General features: G+C 46.9%; 1 protein-coding gene and 1 pseudogene across 1 annotated transcript; one reads left to right on the forward strand and one right to left on the reverse strand.

Moving 5' to 3' along the window:
* Positions 1-1,151: 1,151 nt before the first annotated feature.
* LOC138761915 (UDP-N-acetylhexosamine pyrophosphorylase-like protein 1) lies at positions 1,152-26,081 on the reverse strand. The gene is made up of 9 exons (XM_069934870.1): positions 25,670-26,081; positions 20,422-20,626; positions 13,850-14,025; positions 10,977-11,149; positions 9,722-9,915; positions 6,519-6,659; positions 5,552-5,740; positions 4,787-4,853; positions 1,152-2,298 (listed from the first exon to the last, which is right to left on the reverse strand). The coding sequence occupies exons 1-9, from the start codon at positions 26,043-26,045 to the stop codon at positions 2,239-2,241; spliced, it is 1,581 nt and encodes a 526-aa protein (XP_069790971.1). The 5' UTR covers positions 26,046-26,081; the 3' UTR covers positions 1,152-2,238.
* On the forward strand, positions 15,782-16,692 carry LOC138741382 (T-complex protein 1 subunit zeta pseudogene; annotated as a pseudogene).
* Positions 26,082-26,716: the final 635 nt, after the last annotated feature.

Consider the following 26,716-nt stretch of genomic DNA (forward strand, 5'->3'; position numbering starts at 1 on the left):
AAGTCTCTTGGCAGTGTGGAGGATCAGAGGGATCTTGGGGTCCAAGTCCATAGGATGCTAAAAGCAGCTGCGCAGGTTGACTCTATGTTTAAGAAGGCATACAGTATATTGGCCTTCGTTAAATATGGAATTGAATTTAGGAACCTAGAGGTAATGTTACAGCTGGGACACTGGTCAGACCCCACTTGGAGTATTGTGTTCAGTTCTGGTCGCCTCAGTACCAGAAGGATGTGGAAGCCATAGAAAGGGAGCAGAGGAGATTTACAAGGATGGTGCCTGGATTAGGGAGCACGCCTTATGAAAACAGATTGAGTGAACTCAAACTTTTCTCCTTGGAGCGATGGAGGAGGCGTGACCTGATAGAGGTGTATAAGATGATGAGAGGCATCATTGTGTGGGTAGTCAGAAGCTTTTTCCCAGGGCTGAAATGGTTACCACAAGAGGACACAGGTTTAAGGTGCTGGAGAATAGGTAATGAGGACATGCCAAAAGTAAGTTGTTTTACATCAAGAGGGGTGACTGTGTGGAATGGGCTGCCGACAACAGAGGTGGAGACTTTTGGATAGATACATGGAGCTTAGAAAAATGGAGGGCTATGGGTAAGCCTAGTAATTTCTAATGTAGGGACATGTTTTGACACAACTTTGTGGGCTGAAGGTCCTGTATTGTGCAGTAGGTTTTCCACGTTTTAATTCTGCATTCTTTAAAGGAAAATTGTCAGGTACATGTCTTTAGGATGTGTTCAGTCATAGGCAGTGGAAAGGAGCACTCTAAATGTGATGAGTGGTGCAACAATAACAATGGTGCTGTACCTTTAAATATGTCTAAAAATATCAGAAATGGTTTGGTTCTCCCTGCAAAAGAACATTGTACTGCATGCCAGCCTTACTGTTTACCTCTTCTAGTTGGCCCTACATTGTTGAGTGTGCCTGATGCCGATACCAGTTGCTATGGATGATCTGAGTTTATGCTCAAGTTTGTTAACCCTAGGCTCAGGTTTATGAATCAAGGACGTGTACCACCTTTCCTGAAACAGTGAGAGGAAATGTTTAACATTTGTAAAGTAACTTCATAGCCTTGTAAAGACTAAGTATTGAGCATCTAGTGAATTTCCAAGTTGGGAAATTGGGTAAATGATGGATTGAGACAAATAGGGCCAGAAAAGCACTTTATTGTTAGTAACAGAGATATCAGATTTATAAAACTCATCCATCCCACACTCACCAAAAGGTTGGGTCATCCCACCTCTTGAGCAGATGACAGAAGAGGAAGCATTCTAATCATCAGAATATCCATGGAGATACAGAACAGTGTAGGAGAAGGATATAAGCTATATTTAAGAAGAAGGTGCATTTCTAGGAATGGGATGGATTTGGCAACTGGAATATATTTGGTGCCTGGTGTCATTTCTCATGATGGGAAAACCTCAGGTACCTGGCTGCACCTTCATTCACCAGCATTTTAGAAGAAGCATCTGGGCTGATGTTGAGGCGCAGACAAGGGAGTGCCCAGATCTCCCATGTAGCTACATGTCACTGGTATCTTTTTACCTCTGGGTAATACTGATTATCAACTCATTAGGGAATGTGAAGGGAGCTGTACTTGAATTCCTTTGTATAACTTTTGGTATTGATCATGTGAAAACATTTTTAACTCTCGATTAATCAACATATTTGACTAACTAACACCCTCATTGCCCATGAATACTGGATAAGAAAGGTTTAACTTTCCATGAGTAAATGAATAGTGGGGAATGTCTTCTGTCATAACTTTCCCATACAGGGAGTCATGGTCATCTCTCTTGAACCCCGTGAACTGAGAGGTTGAGGAAGAGGGGATGGGTTACACGGGGATGCCAGAGGCAGTGATGCAAACCTGGACCCATGATATGCTTTATGAGGGTCAGTGGCCCTTCAGCCCCATTTAATGGAGCAGCAGAGAACCTCTGAACCTGCATGAACTGGGAGTTGGAGTCAGTGACCCCAGAATCCGCAGGCTGGCATTACTGGGGTGGCGCGATCCATTGATCAACCCTGTCAATCACACAAGATTACAGGTCATCAAGAGCCTTAGTGTTGTGCAGATGCAGGAAAGACCCAGTCTCATGGAACAAATAAACCTATCAGCCATGCTATCAAAGTCAGAAAAAGATAAATAACTCTTTCTACAAATCAACATCAATTGGCTCCTGCCCTGTGTGCAGGGTTTTCCCTCTGGCTGCTCGGATCCTTCCAGTCATTAGTCAATCAGAAGTAGTGGGGGATGGAACTCCCGATCCTTCAGACGCTCTTCCAGATCCTGGCAAGTGAAGACAAACAGAGCAATCACTACGTTCTTCCATGGGAGGACTCTGACCCCCAGAGGGTCAAACCCAGCCCTTCACTCCTCCAGTAACTTACCCCACTCAAGGGGACAAACCAGCTGACCCATGCAGCCTACAGTGGGTTAATGTGGGGCAGACATCTACCCAATGGCTGACAACTCATGATCAGCAATGGAGAGATGGAAACCAATCCATGTAAAAGCCACAGTCCATTATGCTTAATTTGAAAGAATTACTCATTAGTCCTATATCCCGACCTTTTCACCTTGTTAAATATGGACATACCTGGTGCTTAAGTTTATAAATGTTACTGACTTGTCATCCCAAGGCAGAAAGAAAACTATCTTTGTCTTGTTGCATGTCTGTATGTGCTGCTTCATTCACTGAGGCTTTGCAGATGGAATCAACTATTGAACCAGGTGCCTCCACAGTCTTTGGGGTGGAAAGTACTGAAGACAATGTACCTTGTGCCCTGAGGAATTTCACCGATTAACAGTCACCAACCTGTGTGAGGTACAACCACAATTAGAGTGCCTATCAAGTTCAGTTTCACCAGGGCTCCTTGACACCACTTTCAGTCAAATGGTGACGGTATCACTCTCATCTGGAGTAAGGTTGACAAGAGGTCCTGGCCAATCTCAGACAGAACATAGAGGAGTGTTAATAGGAACAGGAATGGGCCATTTAGTACTTTGAGGTTACTGTGCAGTTCATGAAGATCATGACTCATCCTCTGACTGCACCATTTCTAGCCTGATCCTAATGTATCTTGGTTCTCTGAATATCGAGGAGTCTCTATTCTGATTGATGATTAAACCTCAATAGCCCTCGAAGATAAAGAATTACAAAGATTCACCACCTTCTGCATGAAGAATGGTCTTAAATGGTCTGCCTCTGACTCAATTAGACCTCTCCAAAGAGTTGTCTGATAGGAAGGTGATTGGCAGGACTGAATGGTTCCTTATGGAAAGAAGATCTCTGGGCAATTTTCCTGCTGTGTACCTGGACTGTAACAGCTTGGTGGAGGTGGAGGTAGTTTTGGAGGATATCCTCAGCACACCAGCTGATATATCACCGAATTCAACAGGTATTGTGAACCAGTAACTTTCAGCTGCTTGTTGATGTCACATAGAACTGTCTGGCTGAGGTCAGGATTGGAACATAGGGAGGAGAATGAGAATGGATCAACAATGGTTAAAGTTTGATGCTTATCCCCACCGGTACTGCACCAGTGTTAAATAGAAACAGACCAGTCCCCACCAATAATGTAAAAACATAGAAATGCTGGAGGAACTGAAGGTCTCGTAGCTTCCTCCTAGGGATCCTGCGAGGCCTGTTGAGTTTCTCCAGTATTTACATTTTTACTAGAATCACAGCATCTGCAGAGTTTCATGTTTCACTCCCAAATTCTGTACCCTAATGCTAGTGACAGACCTTCCCCACCAGTACTGTACCAGCGTTAAACAGACATGGACCCAGCCCCATCAGTTCTGTACCCCAGTCTTAAACAGAGACAGATTTGACCCAATCAGTACTGTACCAAAGTGTAACAGAAACAGACCCATCCCCACCATTACAGACCCATCTCCAGCATTATACCACCAGCACTGAACCCCAGCATTATACAGAGATAGACCCATTCCAACCAGTACTCTACCCCAGTGTTATATAGTGACAGACCCATCCAAACCAGTACTATACCTCAGTGTTATACAGTGACAGACCCATCCCCACTGGTATTGTATCCCAGTGTTATACAGTGACAGACTTGTCCCCACCAGTACTGTACTCCAGTGTTATATAGTGATGGACCCATCCCCACCAGTACTGTACCTCAGTGTTATACAGTGACAGACCCATCCCCACTGGTATTGTATCCCAGTGTTATATAGTGACAGACCTGTCCCCACCAGTACTGTACTCCAGTGTTATATAGTGATGGACCCATCCCCACCAGTACTGTACCTCAGTGTTATACAGTGACAGACCCATCCCCACTGGTATTGTATCCCAGTGTTATATAGTGACAGACCTGTCCCCACCAGTACTGTACTCCAGTGTTATATAGTGATGGACCCATCCCCACCAGTACTGTACCTCAGTGTTATACAGTGACAGACCCATCTCCAACATTATTGTACCCAGTGTTATACAGTGACAGATCTGTCCCCACCAGTACTGCACCCCACAAACCCATCTCTACCAGTATTGTATCCCGATGTTACATCGTGACAGACCCATCCACACTGGTACTGAACACCAGTGTAATACAGTGTCAGACCCATCTTCACCAGTATTGTAACCCAATGTTATATAGTGACAGACCTGTCCCCACTAGTATTGTTCCAGGGTGACATTGGGAGAAACTTCTGGGACTGTTCAAAAGATTAAAAGTTGTGCACAGGATTCATGCTACAAACACATCACGATGCCGCTGATTATTACATTTTTTTTATGACCTACCTCCCCTTCACAAGAGATGAGCGGTGAGATCTCACATATGGCAGGGGGATCGTCCACTTCCCGGAGTCTGTGGAGAACACCAGCCTTCAGCAAGACTGCCCTTGCAGGTGCAGATACACCTCAGATCCCACTCTGCCTCAGATTTCCCCTCTGTTCTGATCGATGACACCAGTTCCAGCTTAATACTAGAGTAGAAGCGAGAAGTGGGGGACACTAGAGGTGGGGCCAGGGATGGATATGGATAAACTCCAGAACTGACCCTGTGGGACTGGGAACATTTTAGATCCCTTCCTCCTCTGATCAAGTCACAACTCCAGAATGCCCTGCTTCTGCCTCCTGGCCTGACTGTGGCCAGGAACTGTTTGCTGCTCAGTTCCAGGGTGATGGGATGGAGCGGTGAGAGGGCAGGGCAAGGGGCGCCTCAGCAAACAGTCCTCATTTGGCTTTGCTGCAGGCCAGACACTCCCAGCATACCTCCAGCAAGGAGCTGTATTCTGCAGGATGTTTCCACATCAGCCCTCCCAGATATTTATAATCTGGGCAGAAAACCCACTGTCCAGTTCCTCCATCCTCATTCTGAAATGGGGCCAGGAATGGGAAACATGGTGTTGGAACCTGTCACAGCCTTGTCCACTAATCCAGACCCAGCCTATCTCCACCTGATGCCCTTACCTCACCCAGACCAAGCCAACAACTGGACCCGGACCCTGCCCCCTCCCACAACTGGAGAATCCAGGCCCGAGATGGGGGAGAAGTTCCACTCACTGGGTGAGAACAGGTATGCGGCTGTTGTTGTGGTCCAGGAAATGGGCACCAGCCCTCACAGCCCAACGGTAGTGCTGCCAGAGCAGGGCACGCCGGGCAGTCGAAGGGGTGTCTTTGGCAACAGCACTCTCAGCATTCTTCAAGGGAGAAAACTCATCTTCTCTCAGCACATCAAACACAGCAAACTTCCTGTGCAGGAACAGGGAGAGGCCATCAGACCCGAAGGGGCACCAGGACCCACCCTGGGTGCAGGGACCCCAACCCACTTGTGGCCACTGGCCTCAGGTACCCCAATTCATCCATGGGCGCCGATCGCGGGGACAATGACCCATCCATGGGCACTAGTTGTGGGGACCCTGACCCACCCGTGGGAACAGGAGAATGAGGAACTTGCTCCACCCTTGGGTGCACAGCATGGGGACCTTGCACCACCTGTGGGCAGAGCGTGGGCATACTGTCACACCCATGGGTGTAGAGTGTAAGAACTCTGCCCTACCTGTGGGTGGAGAGAGTGGGAAGCAGGTTTAATCTGGGCACAGAGCCAGGTCTTCTGCATTTTGGTGTTCATGACATGGTTGCCTCTCTGTAAGAGGGAGCATTAACCACTGGCTTTGCTCAGAGCAACTCCAGCCTCTACTGTCACAGCTATTTCCTTTGCCTCTCCATCCAGCCAACCCTCCCTAACCTTCCCTGCAGTTTACTGCTTTTTTTTTTTTAAAAATCAGATTTTTTTCCTCTTGTGATTTTTTTTTCTGATTGTTTATGAATCAGTCTCTCCCTCCCTTTCAATGTGCTGGCCTTTAATGTTTACAAGAACTTGTCTGCTCAGGGGGCTGTTCCAGCACCCTTAACCCAGCCAGTTGGAACTAATAGAGGGAGGAGCAGGCCCAACTATATGGAGGTGCGGTGGGAAAAACCAGGACTAGCAAGCAGCTACTGTTGGACCAGAGCTTCCCACACAACTCACTTGGAAAACTGGAAAACGTCAAAGACAAACTTCTCCATCTTAATGCCATTGGGCTTCTCTGGTTTTACACAGTTTCCCTCTTCGTCAACATAGGGAATCTTCTTCACAGCCACGTGAGGCTTCAGTTTAGGTTCAAACTCTCTGCAGAGAATGACAAGGGAACATCATGGAGTCCGTAAAAATTAGGAGGCAGAAAGGAGGGAGGAAACTGAAACCAAGAAACAAAAAGAAAGACAAACTAAGGAGGCCAAGGGGAAATAAAACACAAAAGTCTACAGACACCATGGTTGAAATAGAAAACACAATGCCGGAGAAACTCAGCAGGACAAACGGTGACCTTTTATATAGCAAAGGTAAAATTCTTAACCAATGTTTTGGGCTTAAGCCCTTCTTCAAAGTATGGAAGCTCTTGTCTTGCCTCTGACCACCCCCCACATCCACCCTCCATCCTCTGCCCTCCCCTACCCTCATCTCCCCCTCTGACCTACCATATCCACTTTCCCACTCTGACCCCTACATCCCCCATCTCCCCCTACCCTCTTTCTGCTCCGACCTCCCCTACCCCACCTCCCCCTACATCATCCATCACACTAACTCCCACTCTGCCCCCTGCTTGATCTTTACCATCCCCTCTGACCTTACCCTCTCTGAGTCGGAGTGTTTGTTCCTCAGTAGAGGCCTTGCCTTTGTCCCCCTCTGCCCACACAATGAATTCTGCATACACCCCAATGCCGAACTCTTCTTCGGTACCCTCCGTCTCCATGCCCACTTCCCATTGAAGATCCCTTCTTCCTCCTCTTGGACACCTCATCCTAGCCAGTTGCCTGCTCTGGATTTTTTTAAATTTCTGATTGGTGCCAAGACATCAACCATCTCAACTTCACCACTCCTCTCTTATTCCAATTTCACCTCCTCTGAACACTCTGCCCTCCACTCTCTCTGCAACGATCCCTTAAAAACTTACCTTATGAAGGGCTCAAGCCTGAAACATTGGTTATGTATCTTTATCTTTGTAATATAAACTACACTGTTTATCCTGCTGAGCTTCACCAGTATTGTGTTTTTACTGAGGACTGAGAAATCCCTAGGACCCCAGCACTGAGAATTCTACAGCAAATACTTTAGTTGTCATCTTCTGAAATTTCCCAGATCCTAAAAATATTCAAACAAATTAGGAAACAAAAAAATCTAACAACCAGATAAGGATGGAGAGAGAGAGATAACAGGCAAAATGCTGGAATCTATTGTTAAAAATCTAAAAGCAGGACAATAACGTTTCGCATCAGAGAAATCTCCCATTCCCACCATCTTCCCTTTGACTATTCTAGCCATGAACCAACAAAAAGGAGGCTAATTAACCTCCCAGAATGCAGTTGGGATGGAGGAGGTCTCAGGGCGCCCAGTGGAAACTGGGAAAATCATAGGGAGGTGGTACACACATCCACGCAGGCAGTACCAGAGGGCAGAGTTGAATCCAGGTCACTGGAGCTGTGTCCAGCTGTGACTTGCAACCAAGTCAACCATGGAACTATGGAAGTAATAGGTAAAGGTTCTATGGAAAATCTAGCCTGGACTCAGGTGCCCGAGGCAGAGCAGGAATTTTCACTTCTGCTGAATATTTGAAGAGGAAAGATGCGGGAATGGATACTACAAGCACCAAATCTGTAAGAAAATGGGGAACAAAGTGATGGAATGGAACTTGAACCACATGACAAGTACCTGAACCCGGTGTAATACCGACCTTTAGCAAAGGAGACCAGAGAAAATGAGAGAAGATTCAGCACATTCACCCAGAGAAGTATCTACTGAGAAACTGCAGAGGAGAAGGAAAATATACTTAAAGAAGGCAGACAAAAACAAGATAGTTTTAAAGCAGGATCAAGTCTGAGGACAATGCAGGTTTTCAGACTTACAAGCATCAGTTTTATCTGCTTCACAAATTTTAAGCAATAGCCATATCTCACCATGGATGTCCAGGGAGTGGGCATGAATATGGCGGCATGCTTTAGATCTGCATTTTTGTAGAAAAATGTGGTCATAAAAGCAGAAATGAACTTTATACTACTCTTAATCTTTATATTATTCCAGTCTCCTTATGCAGTAAGATTTTATCTATTGATGACATTGAGTCTTTAAAACAGTGCAGAACAGTGACAGACAGTATCATATACATAGATTAGCACATTTGAATTACTGATTAACAAGGACAAAGGTTAGATTCACCGAATTCCAGAGGTACAGAAAGGCCTATCATATCTCCATAAGAGCAATCATGAGTCCAACACACACACTGTCTCCCCATGACCCTGCAAATTCTTTCCTCTCAGGTACTCATCCAACCCCACTTTGAGAGCTGCACCATTCCCTAGGCAATGCGATCCATATCCTTTTCACTTGCAGTGCAGTAAAAAACCTTGAATCCTGCAATTGGAGGGAACTTCCACTTATCCCATACAGGATTGTGGTGGGTCCAGAACCAAGTGATGGATCAAAATTGCAGGGGTAGTGGGAGGAAGTTCATTCAATGGTCACATGAGGAGTGGTGATTTGTCTGAAACTCTGCCCATCAGCAATGAGAGGTCACAGAGGGAAGATGGAGAGAGACCTTGGGGAAACACCGAGAATGATTAGACAGTCCTATTCTCTACAACTAGAACACTTTTGTTGGACCAAATTGACTCTTTCTCTGCCTTCATAATTCAACTGAATGTTATTCATATATTCTGACTGGGGCCAAGAGAGGTGTATGGAAGGAGAGGGAGAATGGGGAGGAGAGCAGGAATGGGGCAAGGGAGAGTGGCAAAGGTACAGCAGGGTGGGGAAGCAATTTTTTTAAATTTAAATTTTAAATTTAGAGATACAGCACAATAACTGGTTCTTCTATCCCATGAGACCACACCACCTTAATAAACCCAAGTGACCAATTAACCTACTTGACCCTGTGTACTTCTTTGAAATGTGGGAGGAAACCAGAGCACCCGGAGAAATTCCCATGTGGATACGGGAAGAACGCACAAACACCTAATGGACGGCAATGGATTCGAACCTGGGTTGCTGGCATTGTAATAGTCCCGCCCCATATAACGAGAGGAAAGCTGGCTCACATCCAGTGGTAAGGAAAAGAGAATAAGCAGAGGGAATGGTCTCCTTGCCAAAGATAAAACCCATGGACAGTTTCTTCATATCACATATGCACAACTTACTCCGTCACAGACTTGAGGAACTCCACAGTGAAAAAATGGTTGCAGATGTTGCCAGCGTTGAAGGTGAGTTGGCCATCAGGATTCCTTCTCTCAACTGTCTCCTGGCTGACCTCGCTGTACTCCACAACCTGATAGATGCCGTTTACGCGACACACCACGCCCACAGGCTCGGTGGGGTAGGCCTTCCCAACCACCTGAGGAGGCAACACTGCTATGTCAAAGGCACACAGACCACCGTCCACCCCAAACTCCTTCAGCCACTGATCTCTGGCCCAGCATGTCAGTGTCAATCCCCAGGCATCTGTCAGTGACGTACACGCCAGCTTGGCACAGCACAAAGAGAGCTTCCCTGTGGCTGGCCAGAATGGGGAGAGTGCAATTCCCTGTTCCCAGACACAGAAGACCGCCACCCCAACATAGGGTCAGGAGGATGCATGGATTATGGATTATTGCTGGGTGGGGGGGGGGGGGGGTGGTGGAGAGAGGCAAGGGGGTGGATTGGGTGCCTCTCTTGGTTGGTTGGGGCATGGTGGGAGTGGAAGGAAGAAGCTCCTGAAGGAGTAGTCTAGTGACCAGAGATTAATTAAATTGTTTTATTGTCGTGTACAATAAAACAGTAAAAAGCTTTGTTTTATGTGCTATCTAGGCGTCGACTCAACAGCAGGCAGAACAATAATATTAAATCAATAAACAAGATAATATCACTTGGAAATTCTGGTGGATTGTGGCTGTGGGAGATGTTCATAGGTTGGCAGATTTTGGGTTGTCAGTTAGGCGTTTTCAAATTGCAGCACCTGGGTAGCCCTCCTGGGACCCAGGTGAGATTACTGGGTTGTGTGTGCCTCAATGCACCTTTCAAATAGCAGCCTAACCTACCTGATAAATCGCCAACCCGGCAATTTAATGGGGGTCCCACCCCTGTGATGTCGTGGTGAGTGATGCATCGCATTGCCACTGAGAAATCCCCTGTTCCCTGTGTTCTTTCTGTTTAAAGTTCCAGAGTAACCAGATGAGCCATTTCCCTTTCAAATCAGTGAAGAGGATGCTAGTTTTACTGGGTTCCCTGACCACCTCCGAGCTTGCCGGTTCAGCCCTTTCAAACAGCTCTGTACCTGGGTCTTCAACCTAGTAAATTGCCCAATTAACCCCATTTTACAAGGCAATTTGAAAGGGCCTAGTGACACCCTGACCTCAATGGATGACAACCCTTCACCCAGCTCTCTCAGGAGTGGGGAGCTCTGACTGACAAACTGACCTTGGCCCCACAGTCTGCTCCCCGCTCCACACAGAAACCGATAAATACTGGGTCTGCCAACTTCACCAAGATGTTGTCCACGCAGTACACATGAACAACTCGAACTCCTCGCAGGTCCATGTCCTCCAGGATCTTGTTATCAGTCAGAGCTCGGTATAGGCCACCATTTCCATCTGCAGAACAAACACACAGACTACTGTCAGCAAGAATATCCTCCGGTCCAGCTCCCAGCCTTTCCCTGCAGCAACACAGCCATTTCTCCTGGCCCAGGGCATCCATAACACTGGCCAGACATGCCCCCCCCCCCCCCCCAAGTAACTTGCTGCTCCTCCCTGATGCTCACAGTGTTTGCGAATCTGCCACACAAACTCTAGTTACTTCACATAGGGATCTGCAGAGACTTCATCCTGTGCTCTCGTTGTGGCCTCCTCTACATCGAAGAGACTGATCATAGACCAGGAGCTCGTCCCATTGAGCACCTTCCCTCTGTCTGCCACAATAGACGGCATTAACATCAATTTCCATTAACCCCTCCCCCAAGCTTCTCTCTTTCCCTATCCCTCTGTCTCCTTTCCTCCCGCTTACTACTCCCTTCCCTTCCAGTGAGCCACCCCCTCCCCCATCACCTCAGCTTTTTTTTTCTCTTCTACTCTTCCATCTGTATCCTCATATGACCATTTGCCTGTTAGACTGTGCTCCTCCCTTGCCCCTTCCTCCTTCCCACCATCTTCTTATTCAGTTGCCTGTCTGTTTTTGCTTATACCGGACAAACAGCCCAGGCCCAAAACATTAATTACCCTTTACTTCTTATGGATGCTGCCTGACCTGCTGAGTTTCTCCAGCATGTTTTCTATTGCATTCAACCCCAGCAACCCCAGACTTTATTGTTCAACTCCAGTAACCTCCACAGACTCCTCTGGGAGGGAGAAGAGATCTGCTGACAGTGAGAAGGCCACCTCCTGAGTGAAGTGTTCAGAGACTGCTGAATGGCAGCTTCAACCTCCCAAGGGGACAAGAAACACAAAGACATGGAGGTTGGGGTTGAGCTTTACTAGACATCTAACCCTAGCCTGGAAAGGCACACACTCATTAATAAAGTCCTCTGAAGACATTTGAAGAATTCTGCTCTTTTTATCCTCTTTGTTGTGAATGTTCTCATGAGACCCAGCTACCATGAAAATTTTCAACTCAGAAATAAGATTCTGATATATCAACACTCTATCATCAAGGACCCTCACCACCCAGGCCATGCCTTTTTCCTCACTGCTACCATCAGGAAGGAGGTACAAGGGCCTGAAGATGCACACCCAATGGTAGAAAAACAGCTTCGTCCTCTCTGCCATCAGATTTCTGAACAGACAATGAACCACAGACTCTACCTCACTTTTTCTACAAATTATTTATTTTACATCTTGTTTTTAGGAAATGTAATTTTACACCTGTAATGCACAACACCGCTGCCATAAAACAGCAAATTTCATGATAATAAACATGATTTTGACTTGGTACTTTTGGTGACACTGGATTGGAAGGTTTTTTGAGGACTACTGGATATTTCTAATACAGCAACACACTGGATGTTACGCAGTGGGATAAATTCTCCAGTGAAGCAGGTAAGATTAAAGGGAGCCCAGAAAAGAAAACCTGATGAGCCACATGCCGAACCAGCAGATTTACAAATAATCAGAAGTTTTACTGTACTTTCTTTTCTATTCATAATGTATTTGAGGGCAGTTAAGAAACTCCCATCAACCCTTGATCTTCCATTCTACCCATGTGGCCTTGTTTCCTGATCCTGCCAGCACATCATCCTTGCTTGCACCCACCCACAACCCCTCTCAGCCAGTCCTGCCCAGGTAGAAGTCATCTCCATGCCACAGTCCCACATCTGGGAGAGGCTGCCTGCAGCAGGAGCTGGTCTTGAATGCAGGAGCACTCAAGAGACCAGAACCATCTGGGCTGACCATGGCAAATGCAGTAGTTGGAGAGTCAACCTTACTCACCGAGCAAGATGCTATTCTGAACCACACTTCCACCAAAGAGTGCTGGGGACTTGGGAGAGCAGGGAGCAGAAATACAGTGTTCCTCTCCAGGGTCCTACAGCCTGATTATGATGCCGATAGTCCCATACAGACTAAACAGCCTGATAAAGGGGCCAATGGTGTTTTATCAACATCTTTGAAACACGGAGATCCATGGCCAAGCTGTCGGCATCCTTGCTTAACAGTAGATGAGGGGTGTGAGCTCTGGGGAAATCACAAGACCAGTGGTGGGCACCCAAAAGGGAGAACATCCCCTGCTGAGAAGGAGAAGCTTGGGAGTCAACCCCAGGGAAAAGTGATCTTGGCAACAGACCAGTGAGAAGCTTAATAGCTAAAGGACTCAAAGGTTTTTAGAGACCGGCTCATGAGTACCAGCATCGGGACCAGGATTTGAGTGGGTGCTGAAGGCAAGAAGGGCTTCCAAAGGGCCTCAAGAGCTAAAATCATGCTAATTGTATTGGAGGTTTGGATCTTGGAGCATGGGTTTACTGCTGGAATGTACAGGAGACCATGTGGCTGCAGAGGTCGTGGGTGCTAGAAGCAATTCCATGGACACTCAGTGTTTCTGAAGGGATTCTTATTTGCTTCACTCTTATTGTTGGGGGTGCCAGGCTAGTGGCACCTCTGTGCCTTTATGGCAAGCAAAAGTTGACAAATCTTATCTATTATTACATGATGTGTGTTATTAAATGACAAAAAAGGAATTTTGAGTCAGGGTGCATTGTGGTCAAATCTCCTCAATACACACAGCTCAGTGTAGAGCAAAGCTGGAGATGGCCTTGAGCAGAATGCAAATATGAGACAATTCAAAGAATAATCCAATGCACTGACCTGGAGCCATTGCAATCCGGCCCTTCCCTTCCAAGATGATCTTCCCATCAAATCCAACGGCAGGCAGCATCCTCTGTTCAAACATGACCACGTCCGACTGGGGCAGACCAAAGTACTGGTGCTTGGCGAAGAATTTCTCTGTGGGTTCCAGAGTGAACTCACTGGTCATTATATACCTTTGGAACAAAGAAAGTAACACCATCAATAGCAGTCATTTGCAAAACTATTGTAAAACAATTCACCACCAATAAGTAAGTACCACACACTGGTCTCAGAAACCAGAAAGAATGATAGAATTTACAGGTATCCCTGCCCCATCATGTACACACTTGTCAAGTCTGTGTTATTATGCATGTAAATAAAAAACTATATTTCCCAGCATGCAATGCACATGGTTGGGCGGAAACCAGAAATGGTTTCTATGAGGGGAGTCACGAGCATTATCAGTTAAAGACAGTTGAAAATCGTTGGATGCGGTGGAAGCAACACAGGGAAAATAGAGTCAGTTAATTGATAAGCCCACGTAAAGTCATTCTTGAAAGAACAAGCATAACATGGTGTCAGAAGTAAGTAAGAGAAGACAATAGTTTGTAAGCATGGATAAATTAAGTCCTCCCACACTGATGCAGTTTACTGGCAGCCTAGCCAATAATTGGAAATGCTTCAAACAGCGATTCAACACTTATTTAGAGGATAGTGGAGCAGGTAAGATCAATGGAAAATGGAAAGCACCTATATTTTTGCATGTGATGGGTGAAGATGCCTTGGACATCTAGAACCATTTTGAAATTGATCAGGCAGCTTTCACATTGGACACTCTGATGACAAGATTTGAGGAGTATTTTGTCCCAAGTAAAAACGTCACATATGAGAGTCAAGTTTTTCTCCTGTTACCAGAAACAAGGTACAAGCTTCGACCAATACTTTAGCAGAGTTTCACACGCTAAGTAAGTCCTGTGAATTTGGAGATTTGAAAAATTCACTCATTAAAGACAGAATAGTTTGCAGAATCCTTGATAATGGACAGAGAAAGACTGTTGAGTAAAAAAGATTTGACACTGGAAAAGGCTGTGAATAGGTGTAGGGCAGCAGAGGCCACATAAGCACAAGTTAAGGAGCTGCACAGGATAGATACAGCAGTGCATATGATGAAGGCAAATAGGCAGAGCACCAGGAATTTCCCAGAGCAACAATGAACCAAAGTGGTAAGATCAAACAGCAAATACAACAGGTGCAAAGGTAGATATATTCCAAGGATGTGACCTGCCTATGGAAAATCCTGCTACAAATGTGGGAAGAAAAATCATTTTGCATGATTCAAGTCAGGGGATACCAAAAGAAAGGTAAACACAGTGGACAAGGAAATGGAGGAATTCTTCGTGGATTCACTATAGACTGTTGCAGGCCAGAAGACTAAGATGGAATCTTTATTTCGAACTTCTTCAAAAGAATCACTTTTCTCATCACAATCAAAGGAGTCATTTGTGTGAACTGCTTCAAGAGAGTCACAGAATCAAATTGACACAGATGTTCAAACCTCTGGTCCTATATTTGATCAATCTTCAGATATGGAAAGTGAGACAGAAGATTCAGCAGGGACAGTTGAGAGCCTTAGTTGGGATCCATCTTCCAGGATTGGAGGATTATGTGAGGAGCTGGCCAATATAACTGATTCTACTTCTCGTAACAATGTTCTTCGTTTGGCAAAACAAGAAAATAATGAGTACCGCAGGCAAGTCCAGACATTGACCTGAGAAATTAATGCACTGAAGGGAATGAATGAATCACTTGAGCGCCAGATGCAAGATATGGAAAACTGGTATAAAATGGAGGCCACTAATACCAGGACACCATTTCCCAGCTTGAGAATGAAATCAGTCATTTGAAGGATGAAATGGGTCACCATTTGCAAGAACATCAGAAGGCCTAGAAGTGCTGGAGCAGGTGAAAATATCCAAAGAAATGAGTAGAGAGACTCTTATCAATGTTACCAGAACATTGTTATGCACAAAGGTCCACAACAAATTGGCGACTGTCTTGGCAGGAGGCTGTGGTCGATGTTGTTCTGATGGCGAAGAAACCAAATGAGTCAATGGGTCTCTTCATGGTTGAAATCATGGAGATGAAACACAAATTAAAAACAGAATGACACACGGTGTGAAGGGAATAGTTCTGGATCATGGTGCTAGGCACCCAGACAGGAAGAAAAGGGTGGAAGATGCTTACATTCTCACCAGCTGCATTTCATTGGAGTATGAAAAGATAGAAATAAATTTTGGATTCTTCTATAAAAACGCTAATGAAAAAAAAATTTTTGCAAGCAAAGAAAAAGTTAATTGAAGACTGAGTTAATAAAAATTATAGCACTGAAAGAAAAGTGTGTGGAAATTTAAAATGGATTTTGTAGTAATTAATCAAAAGAGTTTTGATCCATTGTTATTCGATGCATTTGCAAAAGAAGGTATTGTGGCCTTGAGAAGAACAAAGCTTGCTTCTGGAGGTATTGCTATGAATTCTGTGGAGGACCTCATCCCAGAATGCTTGGGTCATGCTGGATTTGTTTATGAGCATACTTTGGGTGAAGAAAAGTTCACCTTTGTTGAGCAATGCAACAATCCTAGTCGGTGACACTGCTTCTCAAGGGTCCAAATATACACACTTCAACACCAATCCAAGATGCAGTGCGTGATGGTCTGTGTGCAGTGAAGAATGCAATTGAGGATGGATGTGTTGCAGATGCTTTGATCAAACACAAGGCTAACTTAAAAGGCAGAGCAGAGTTGGGAGTACAAGCATTTGCAGATGCTCTGTTAATTATTCCCAAGGTACTTGTACAAAATTAAAATGACCCTCAAGAAAATTCAGTCAAAATACTATAAAAACAGTCAACTTGCTGGATGGAGTAGACTTGAACAATCCAGTGAATAGAACAGAAAACAATTTCTGCATCTTCTGAGCAAGAACATCGACCAGATTTTTAAAAAAAGGACAAGTTCTACTGCCACATTTGTTCAGTGTTAGTGTGACTGGCTGACATTTTGCTGGTGTGAAATTTGTCCCAGTTGAACCTCAAAAAGAAAAAGTGACACCATTTTAAGAAAGGCCTTGGGTGGGGCTGGGGGGGGGGGGGGGGAAGGGAGAAAAAAAATATATAAAAAGTAAGGCCTTGTCTGTTAAATGAAGATATATTTTGTGATTGTTGCAAAACCAATGCAGACGGGCAATAGCTGTCTAGTCTACTGTATTTTGTACATATTCTGTAAATATGCTTGTTATGTAGACAGACTATTGTGGGTTTTTTTTGTAAAGGGAAAGATGTGTTATTATGCATGTAAACAAGAGCTATTTTTCCCAACATGCATGGAAACCGGAAGTAGTGTATATGAGGAGAGTTGCAAGTATTGTCAGTTATTGTCGATTGAAGACAGTTGGAAATCGTTGGAGGTGGTGGAAGCAACACAAGGAAAATAAAGTTGGTTAATTTATAAATCCAGGTAAAGTTGAAAGAACAAGCATAACAAAAGTCAAGTTTATTGTAGAAGTACAACCTGACTAAACAGCGTCCTTGGTGCAAAAACATGCAGACACGCAACCAGACAAACACACATACAGTCAAATAATACATATACAGGACAAGTATTATATCTATAAAAGTAAATATTTTGTTTCGTAACAAATGAGAGCTTTGTGTAGTGTGAGCAGTTCCTTTGGTAGTTCAACGTTTTTACTGCCCGTGGGAAGAAGCCTGGTGGTGCTGGCTCTAATACTCTTTTCTCTTACCTGACAGGAGCAGCTGAAAGATGCTGTGTGCAGGGTGGAAGGGGTCCTCAATGATCTTTGCATCCTCTTTGAACAATGATCCTGGTAGATCATTCCAGTGATCACTCTGCCACCCTTTCAGTCCTGACCTCAGATTCATTTCTCTGCAGCAACCATACCACAATGTGATGCAGCCAGCCAGGACTCTCTTGATAGAGCTCCTTTAGAAGGTTGATATAATGATGGCATCATTTGCTCACTTCAGTCTTCATAGGAAGTGCAGTCACTGTTGTGTCTTCTTGACAAGTGAGGATATGTTGAGTGTCCACGATAGGTCACTAGTTAAGCGAAAGCCAAAGAACTTGTTGGTTGGTATACTGCTATCTTGGGATCTATACTCTAATCATCTACAACTGGCACTGACCTTAATGCATCTGGTGATGGAACGCATCAAAGCACATCTCCCAGAGACACTGAACCTATTTCAATTCACCTATAGAAGAAAATCGTTCCATGAATGATACTATAGCTTTGCCCTCTACTCCATCCTGACTCACCTGGAGAATGATGCTTCATACACCAGACTGCTGTTCATTGACTTTAGCTCGACGTTTGATATCATCATTCACTAGAGGCTGGTGGAGAAGCTGTCCTTGCTGGGATTCAACACCCATCTCTGTAACTAGATTCTGGACTTTCTAATGGATCGACAAGACTGTCGAGGTCAGCAGCAGAACATCAAGCTCCGACATGGTGAGCACTGGAGCACCTCAGGGCTGTGTACTCATCCCACTCCTGTTCATGCTACTGACAATCTTATGAAATGGTGCGAGAGTAGCAACCTGAGTCTCAACATGGACAAGATGAAGGAGATGATCATGGACTTCAGAACTAGGAATGATCATCCTCCAAATCACCTTAATAACTCTGTAGTGGAGAGAGAATGAGAGCACCAAGTTCCTTGGAGTCCACTTAACTAGTGACTTAACGTGGACAGTCAACATCTCCTTCACTGTCCAGAAAGCATACAGTGACTGTGCTTCCTGAGTAGACTGAAGTGGGCAAGGAGACCTGCCTCCATTCTGTCAACCTTCTACAGGAGATCTATCAAGTGCATCCTGGCCAGCTGTATCACAGTGTGGTACGGTTGCTGCAGAGAAATGGATCAGAGGTCAATCCACAGGAATATAAGAGTCACAAAGAGAATCACTTGGAGACTCCCTCCCCCCCCCCCATTGATGTGGTCTACTGGGATTGTTGTCTGAAGAGGGCAGGAAAAAATCATTGAGGACCCTTCCACCCTGTACACAGCATCTTTCAGCTGCTCCTGTTGGGGAAGGGATACAGAAGTATCAGAGCCAGCACCACCAGGCTGAGCAACAGCTTCTTCCCACAGGCAGTGAGTTGTTTGTCTGTATGTGTGCTATGGCTGGCTGGTGTCTGCATGTTTTGCACTAAGGACAGGAGAATGCTGTTTTGTCAGGTTGTACAATCAGATGAGTGTGTCCTGGCCGGCTGCATCACAGTGAGGTACGGTTACTGCAGAGAAATGGATCAGAGGTCAATCCACGGAACCATAAAGCGGCAGAGAGGGTGACTAGGGTCTCCCTACCCCTCATCGATGTGATCTACTGGGATCATTGTCTCAAGAGACAATCATTGAGGACCCCTTTAACCCTGCACACAGCATCTTCAAGCTACTTCCATCAGGAAAGAGATATTGGAGTATCAGAGCCAGAACCACCAGGCTGAGAAACAGCTTCTTCCCACAGGCAATGAGACTGCTGAACAACTGAATGAACTGGTCACATTAACCCTCCGAGACTATTATTTATTAAACAATATTAATTTTATATATGTATATTTATTCTGCATATGTATCACTTGTCTGTATGTGTGTCCTGGCTGGTTGGGTGTTTGCAGATTTTGTACTGAGGATCAGAGATCACTGTTTCATCAGGTTGTACTTGTGCATTCGGATTATAAATGAACTGCCATCCACATTGGTTAAGTATGTTATAACTAGTTAAAAAAAACCATGGGGCTAGTTCCCAAACATTGGTTACCCTCTTACTTCCTGTGTGGATGCTGCATGACCTGTTGAGCTACTACTCCACATTTGTGTACAGGCAGTCCTCAGGTTACGAATGTCTGAGTTACAAACAACTCGTACTTATGAACAGGCTGTTCCCCAATTTGCGCATGTGCATAACGTTACCTCACGAATGCTAAATAAGAACCGGTAATTACCCATTCCACCTTACATACAAATTCAGCTTAGAGACAGATCAAGGTAATGGAATTCGATCATAACCTGGAGACTGCCTATGTTGCATCAGTTGCATTTTGTCAACTTAACTATTATATAGGAATAAAACACAAATGTCTGCAAACTCCATGATGGAAGTAAAATATCTTTGAGGGATGTCTATCTTAAATAAATTCCCCTTTCCTCTCTGAAGGGAGTTCTGTGGGATTCTCTCTCACTGCCCCACATCTGTAATCCCTGCCGAGTTTATTGTCACATACAGATGCACTGAAATCCTTTTTTGCTGCAGCCACACAAGATACAGCAACAATAATATAAATTAAATTATCATAATGCGCCATGAGTCAGAAAAAGAGGCAATAATGTTGGAAAAGAGCACAGGTGAACCATAATAACTGGTATCCACTCACATACTCAATAACAGATATCCAGGCAGTAAGGTTAAGCTTTGCATGGAGGATGGTGCACTCTGACAGTTGCCTCCTGTTCAGACACTCCTGGCGTAACCATGCTGACAGAGACCAATTGGGGAACAGAAGCTCACCAAGGGAGAGTGCATTTCCCGCCCAGCCTCTCCTCTGCCAGTTGCTTCATCTTGCGAATTCGCTCGGCCTGGATTTGATAAAGTGTCTTCCCACTTGGCAACCCAACGTCATACATGCCCTTAGGGTATGGCACACCCAATCGGGTTCCTTGTCCACCAGCCAACAGCAGAACAGCTACGTGGCCTTTTGAGATCTCCTGGAAACCTAAAACAGTCAAGACATGAGGCATAGCCTTAGTAATGGCAAGGAAGTGTATTGCTTTCACATGGAAATCTGATGTCTTATTAACATTAGAAAGATGCCATACAGAAATTCAAAGTTGCATTCCTTTAGAAAAAAAATACATATAATTTAAGGGGTAATATTCCTTATTTTACAAATTTGGAGGCCATATGCTAGTATAATGAGATTGAAATTATATATTTTTTCTTAATCCTCCTGAGCAGTGAAGTTTTCCCTGAATGAATAATAATTTTTGGGATCCTTAAGTGTCATCTGAAGCAATCCAGATAAATACATAGCTATGTTATTATGTATTTTAAAATAGATTTAGATTAGTTATGGGATTTGGGTCTTTTTATATATTTTCAACATATATTTGTTAACACTGTAATATTGCAATTTATTATTGTTTATTATTATTCCATATATGTTGATTTAAATAAAATATTTTAAAAAAAGACATGAGGTAGCAGATAAAACAGAAGGTCATAGGCACAGCCCTGCAGTTCCCGCCTCCACAGGCTGCTCACAGTGCAGACAGACACCCAGCCCCATTGGAAGTTTCCTCGCAAAGTAACAGCACGGAACAGACCCTTCAAACCACTGAGTCCACACCAACCATTAACTGCTCTTTCACTATAATCCCTGCTGCTCCCATTTTATTCCCTCCCTGTTCCCGTCAATTTCCCCACATTCTGCCACTACCAACACACAGAGCACTGGCCAATTAACCAACCAAACTGCACTCCTTTGGAACATGGAATGAAACAACTCCCAGACTGCCACAGCTATCTCCACGGGGACAGGACCAGAGGTCTGGATTGAACCTGGGTTGCTGCCATCTGTAACCTCTTTATTTCCCTATCTCCTTCTGATCTGAGTGGTCTGTGGCCTGCTGTATTGTTAAAGGGAGGATCAACACGAGCCTGAAGAACAGTATCTTCCTCTTCCTGAAACTACTGAATTCAATATGGAATTCTACAACTTCAGGTCACTCAATCTCTCAGTCTGTATCAATCAGTGGGTTGGATGACTGATACAGTAATTAAGGGGAGAGAATTCTCAAACCAGAGGTCCAAAGAGTCCTAGTGCAGGATTCCCCAAAGTTTAACTTTCAAATTGATTCGGTAGTAAGGAATGCAAATGTTCACATTTATTTTAAGACGACAACAATATAAAGGCAAAGATGTAATGCTGAGGCTTTTAAGACATCAGTCAGACCACATGGAGTATTGTGAGCAGTTATGGGCTCCATATCCAAGGATATTTAGTGTTGGATAGGGTCCAGAAGGGGTTTACAAGAATGATTCTGGGGATAAGATGGTTAACTTATGAGAAGCATTTTATGGATCTGGGCCTGTAGTCATTGGGGGTATAGAAGGATGATGGGGGATGTCATTGAAATCTCTTTGGCTTGGCTTCGCGGACGAAGATTTATGGAGGGGGTAAAAAGTCCACGTCAGCTGCAGGCTCGTTTGTGGCTGACAAGTCCGATGCGGGACAGGCATTGAAATCTATAGAATAATGAAACCTACCGAATACTTCCCACCATAAAGGAAATCTACATAGAATGCAGCTGTCGAAGAGCAGTAGCAATCATCCAGGATCCATCCACACCACCCAGCACACACTCTGTTCTCACTGCTACCATCAGAAAAGATGCCACAAGACTGCACCACCAGGTTCAGGAACAGCTGCTACCCCTCCACCATCAGACTCCTCAATAAGACTCAATCAGAGACTCATTTAATTACTTAATATTCACTATTTCTGTATTTGCACAGTTTGATTACATTTCCTTCTTTATTTACATTTCTCTCTTTTGTATATGCATCTTTTCTTGTGTACAGTTTACATCACCAACAAGTACCCCACAGGAAAAAGAATCCCAGGGTTGAATGGAATGTCATACATTTACTCTGACAATAAACTTGAACTTGACTTGACAGTTTGGATGTAGGGAAAATGTTTCCCGTAATGGAAAGGATCTAGGACCTGAGGTCACAGCCTCAAAATAAAAGGACATCCTTTTAACAAAGTTGAGAAAAAAATAAAAAATTTAAAAAAAACAAAGATGAGGAGAAATTTCTTCATTCAGAGGGTGGTGAATCTGTGGAATTCATTGCCACAGACGGCTGTGGATGCCAAGTCATCAGGCAGATTTAAAGAGGAAGCTGATAGGTTCTTGATCAGTAAGGGTACCAAAAGTTATGACGAGAAGGCAGGAGAATGGGGTTGAAAGGAAAAATAAATCAGTCATAATTTGAATAGTGGAACAATCTTGATGGGGTGAATGGCCTAATTCTGGGTCTGAACCATGGTCTTAATATTAACTCAGCATTTAAAAAAAATCCTATTGGTCTTTCTGGGAGTGGAGACCATGTCCAGACTAACCTGCCGCGCACGTCTTCCTGCTATGCATATCACAACCTTTTGTTCTCGCTCTCTAAAATGCACACACAACTCGTGCAGGCACACGGACCCGCAGTCGCGGGCACACGGACCCGCAGTCGCGGGCACACGGACCCGCAGTCGCGGGCACACGGACCCGCAGTCGCGGGCACACGGACCCGCAGTCGCGGGCACACGGACCCGCAGTCGCGGGCACACGGACCCGCAGTCGCGGGCACACGGACCCGCAGTCGCGGGCACACGGACCCGCAGTCGCGGGCACACGGACCCGCAGTCGCGGGCACACGGACCCGCAGTCGCGGGCACACGGACCCGCAGTCGCGGGCACACGGACCCGCAGTCGCGGGCACACGGACCCGCAGTCGCGGGCACACGGACCCGCAGTCGCGGGCACACGGACCCGCAGTCGCGGGCACACGGACCCGCAGTCGCGGGCACACGGACCCGCAGTCGCGGGCACACGGACCCGCAGTCGCGGGCACACGGACCCGCAGTCGCGGGCACACGGACCCGCAGTCGCGGGCACACGGACCCGCAGTCGCGGGCACACGGACCCGCAGTCGCGGGCACACGGACCCGCAGTCGCGGGCACACGGACCCGCAGTCGCGGGCACACGGACCCGCAGTCGCGGGCACACGGACCCGCAGTCGCGGGCACACGGACCCGCAGTCGCGGGCACACGGACCCGCAGTCGCGGGCACACGGACCCGCAGTCGCGGGCACACGGACCCGCAGTCGCGGGCACACGGACCCGCAGTCGCGGGCACACGGACCCGCAGTCGCGGGCACACGGACCCGCAGTCGCGGGCACACGGACCCGCAGTCGCGGGCACACGGACCCGCAGTCGCGGGCACACGGACCCGCAGTCGCGGGCACACGGACCCGCAGTCGCGGGCACACGGACCCGCAGTCGCGGGCACACGGACCCGCAGTCGCGGGCACACGGACCCGCAGTCGCGGGCACACGGACCCGCAGTCGCGGGCACACGGACCCGCAGTCGCGGGCACACGGACCCGCAGTCGCGGGCACACGGACCCGCAGTCGCGGGCACACGGACCCGCAGTCGCGGGCACACGGACCCGCAGTCGCGGGCACACACACATGGGCATGCACACAACTGGTGCATAATTCTCAATGTAATTATCATCCCCGTTTTCCACCATCATCATCCTGGGGTGTGGGGGGGGGGGCTGAGTTGGGGCACACCGATTCAAGATTCCTTTATTATCATGTAATAGTACCGAACATGTAACATTACACAAAATTGCTTTCTGCCTCCCAAAGGCAGGTGAAGAGTCGCCAGTAGTGTCATACGGGACCCCTTACAGTCTCTACAGTGAGAGAAAAAGAAGCAAAAGACAGTTTCTTCAGAGTTGCTGCATCCATAGATTCGTCTCCAGCCCTCCCGTAGCCCCTGCAGCCACACAGACTCCTGTTCGATTCATCGTCCACTTGAGCTCCAGATCCAAACATCCTTCAAGAGAAGATCTGGATCACCCAGACCCTAACACTATGGCTATAAAAGGACAGAGGGTGAGTATCCAGCAGTGAGTGATTCACCTTCGGAAACCCCAAAGCCTTTCAATTAAACATCTGGACAGGGTGTTTGTTTAGTCCTTCCCAGTGTTGGAATCAGACCAGCACCACTCAAGGTGGGTTCTCTATCATCTAGCCTGTTGGGATGTGGGGTATGCCTCTCCACAGTATTCAAACTGGGGTTCAAACTGCAGAATATGGATCAAGCAACAGAGTGCTGGGGAAGGTCTTGCTGAATGCTGAGCATGCAGGCAGGTTGTGGTATAGTGCTGGGTTAGACAGCCAGCCACATCAGGCTGAGAAAGGATCCGTGTAACATGCTGGAATGGTGCGGTTAGCTTCCTGTTGACTTTCCTAGTCACGAGAAAAATCACAGGATGAACAGCTTCATTGTGCAGAGACCACAAGCTTTACTGCAGCAAATCCAGGTCCTGAATTTCTCATACACAGGCAACATCAACCACCCCCCCCCCCCCACATTCATCTGCAATCTCCTCTTCCCATCTGTCTCAGCACACCCCTTCTTCTCATCCTTCTGATTCTCTCCAACCCCTGATGTGTGTCCAACGTTGTCTATATGTCCTTCCAGCCTGATCCAATCCCCAAATGTCTCCCCAAAGCTGCCTCTCCATCTGTCCAGTCTGCTGCCAACTTGTGGGCCAAACTCCTCCCCCATGGACACAATCTCCCTAACCTTTCCCCTCCCTCCATCGAATGCAGACTCCTCATCAGGACATCTCCCCATCTGAACCCTGACCCAGTCTCCCTGCCTGGCCCCCATTCCTAACTGACTCTGACCCCTGTCTAACCCCCAACTCCATCTCCCTATCTGACCCCAGACTGCATCTCCCCACCTGACCCGACACCGTTTGATCCCAACACCATCTCCCTGTCTGATCAGGATGCCATCCGACACCACACCCCCCTCCCTCCCCCCCCCCCGAACATCTCCCCGCCTGACCCCATGACCCATCTCCTCATCTTATCCCCCCAACCCTTCCGACCCCATTTCCCCACGCGACCCACCCTCTCACTTTCCCATGCCCAACACCCGCTCCTAGTTGCCCTCCTTACCGCGCTCTTGCCACCTCCTCAGAACATCGGCCTCGGTCCGGGAGACGCTGCCGACCACCTCCTGAGGAAGCGGCTCCATGAGCCTGGCGAGCGGCGTCTGACTGGCGGTCCGGGCCCGGATCGCCGCCTCGCAGTGAGCCCGCAGCTCTCCCGGCTCCTGCTGCTGCACCGTGGTTGCCAGCGTCTTGCGCTCGGTATCCGACAGCTGCGGCCAGAACCGCAACACCTCGGGTTGCCCGGCCTCCACTAGCCGCTGCTCGGCCGCTTCAAACATCGCACCTCCGGGAAGAAATAGCACCAGGGACCGGGAGCTCACAGTCAGCCGACCCCAGCGGGAGGGCGGGGCCAGCGGCGGGCGGGGCCTGGTCCGGACCATTAGCGAGTGGTCTGGAGTGGGCGGGGCATTGTCCAGGTTCGGATGGGCAGGGCCTGCAGTGGGCGGGGAGATGAAGTAGGCGGGGCTCATTGGCCACCGTGTAGGGTGGGGCTTGGTGGGCAGTGCTGATTGGACCCTGTGGTGAGTGGAGTCTGGTGGACAAGCAGTTAAGGAATTGGAGGCTTGGAGCTGGAGTTGGATGAACTCCACATCATTTGGGAGGCAAAGAGGCTGATAGACAGGAGCTACAGGGACTCAATCACATCTAGGAGACGGGAAGAGGGTAGGTGGGTGACAGGAGGGGGAAAAGGAACAGGCAGTGCAGGGCACACCTATGGCTGTCCCCCCTTAATAACAAGTACAGTATACCTCTTTGGCTTGGCTTCGCGGACGAAGATTTATGGAGGGGTAATGTCCACGTCTGCTGCAGGCTTGATTGTGGCTGACAAGTCCGATGCGGGACAGGCAGACACGGTTGCAGCGGTTGCAAGGGAAAATTGATTGGTTGGGGTTGGGTGTTGGGTTTTTCCTCCTTTGTCTTTTGTCAGTGAGGTGGGCTCTGCAGTCTTCTTCAAAGGAGATTGCTGCCCGCCGAACTGTGAGGCGCCAAGATGCATGGTTTGAGGCGATATCAGCCCACTGGCGATGGTCAATGTGGCAGGCACCAAGAG

Source organism: Narcine bancroftii, chromosome 1 (assembly GCF_036971445.1).
Source record: "Narcine bancroftii isolate sNarBan1 chromosome 1, sNarBan1.hap1, whole genome shotgun sequence".
Taxonomy (NCBI): domain Eukaryota; kingdom Metazoa; phylum Chordata; class Chondrichthyes; order Torpediniformes; family Narcinidae; genus Narcine; species Narcine bancroftii.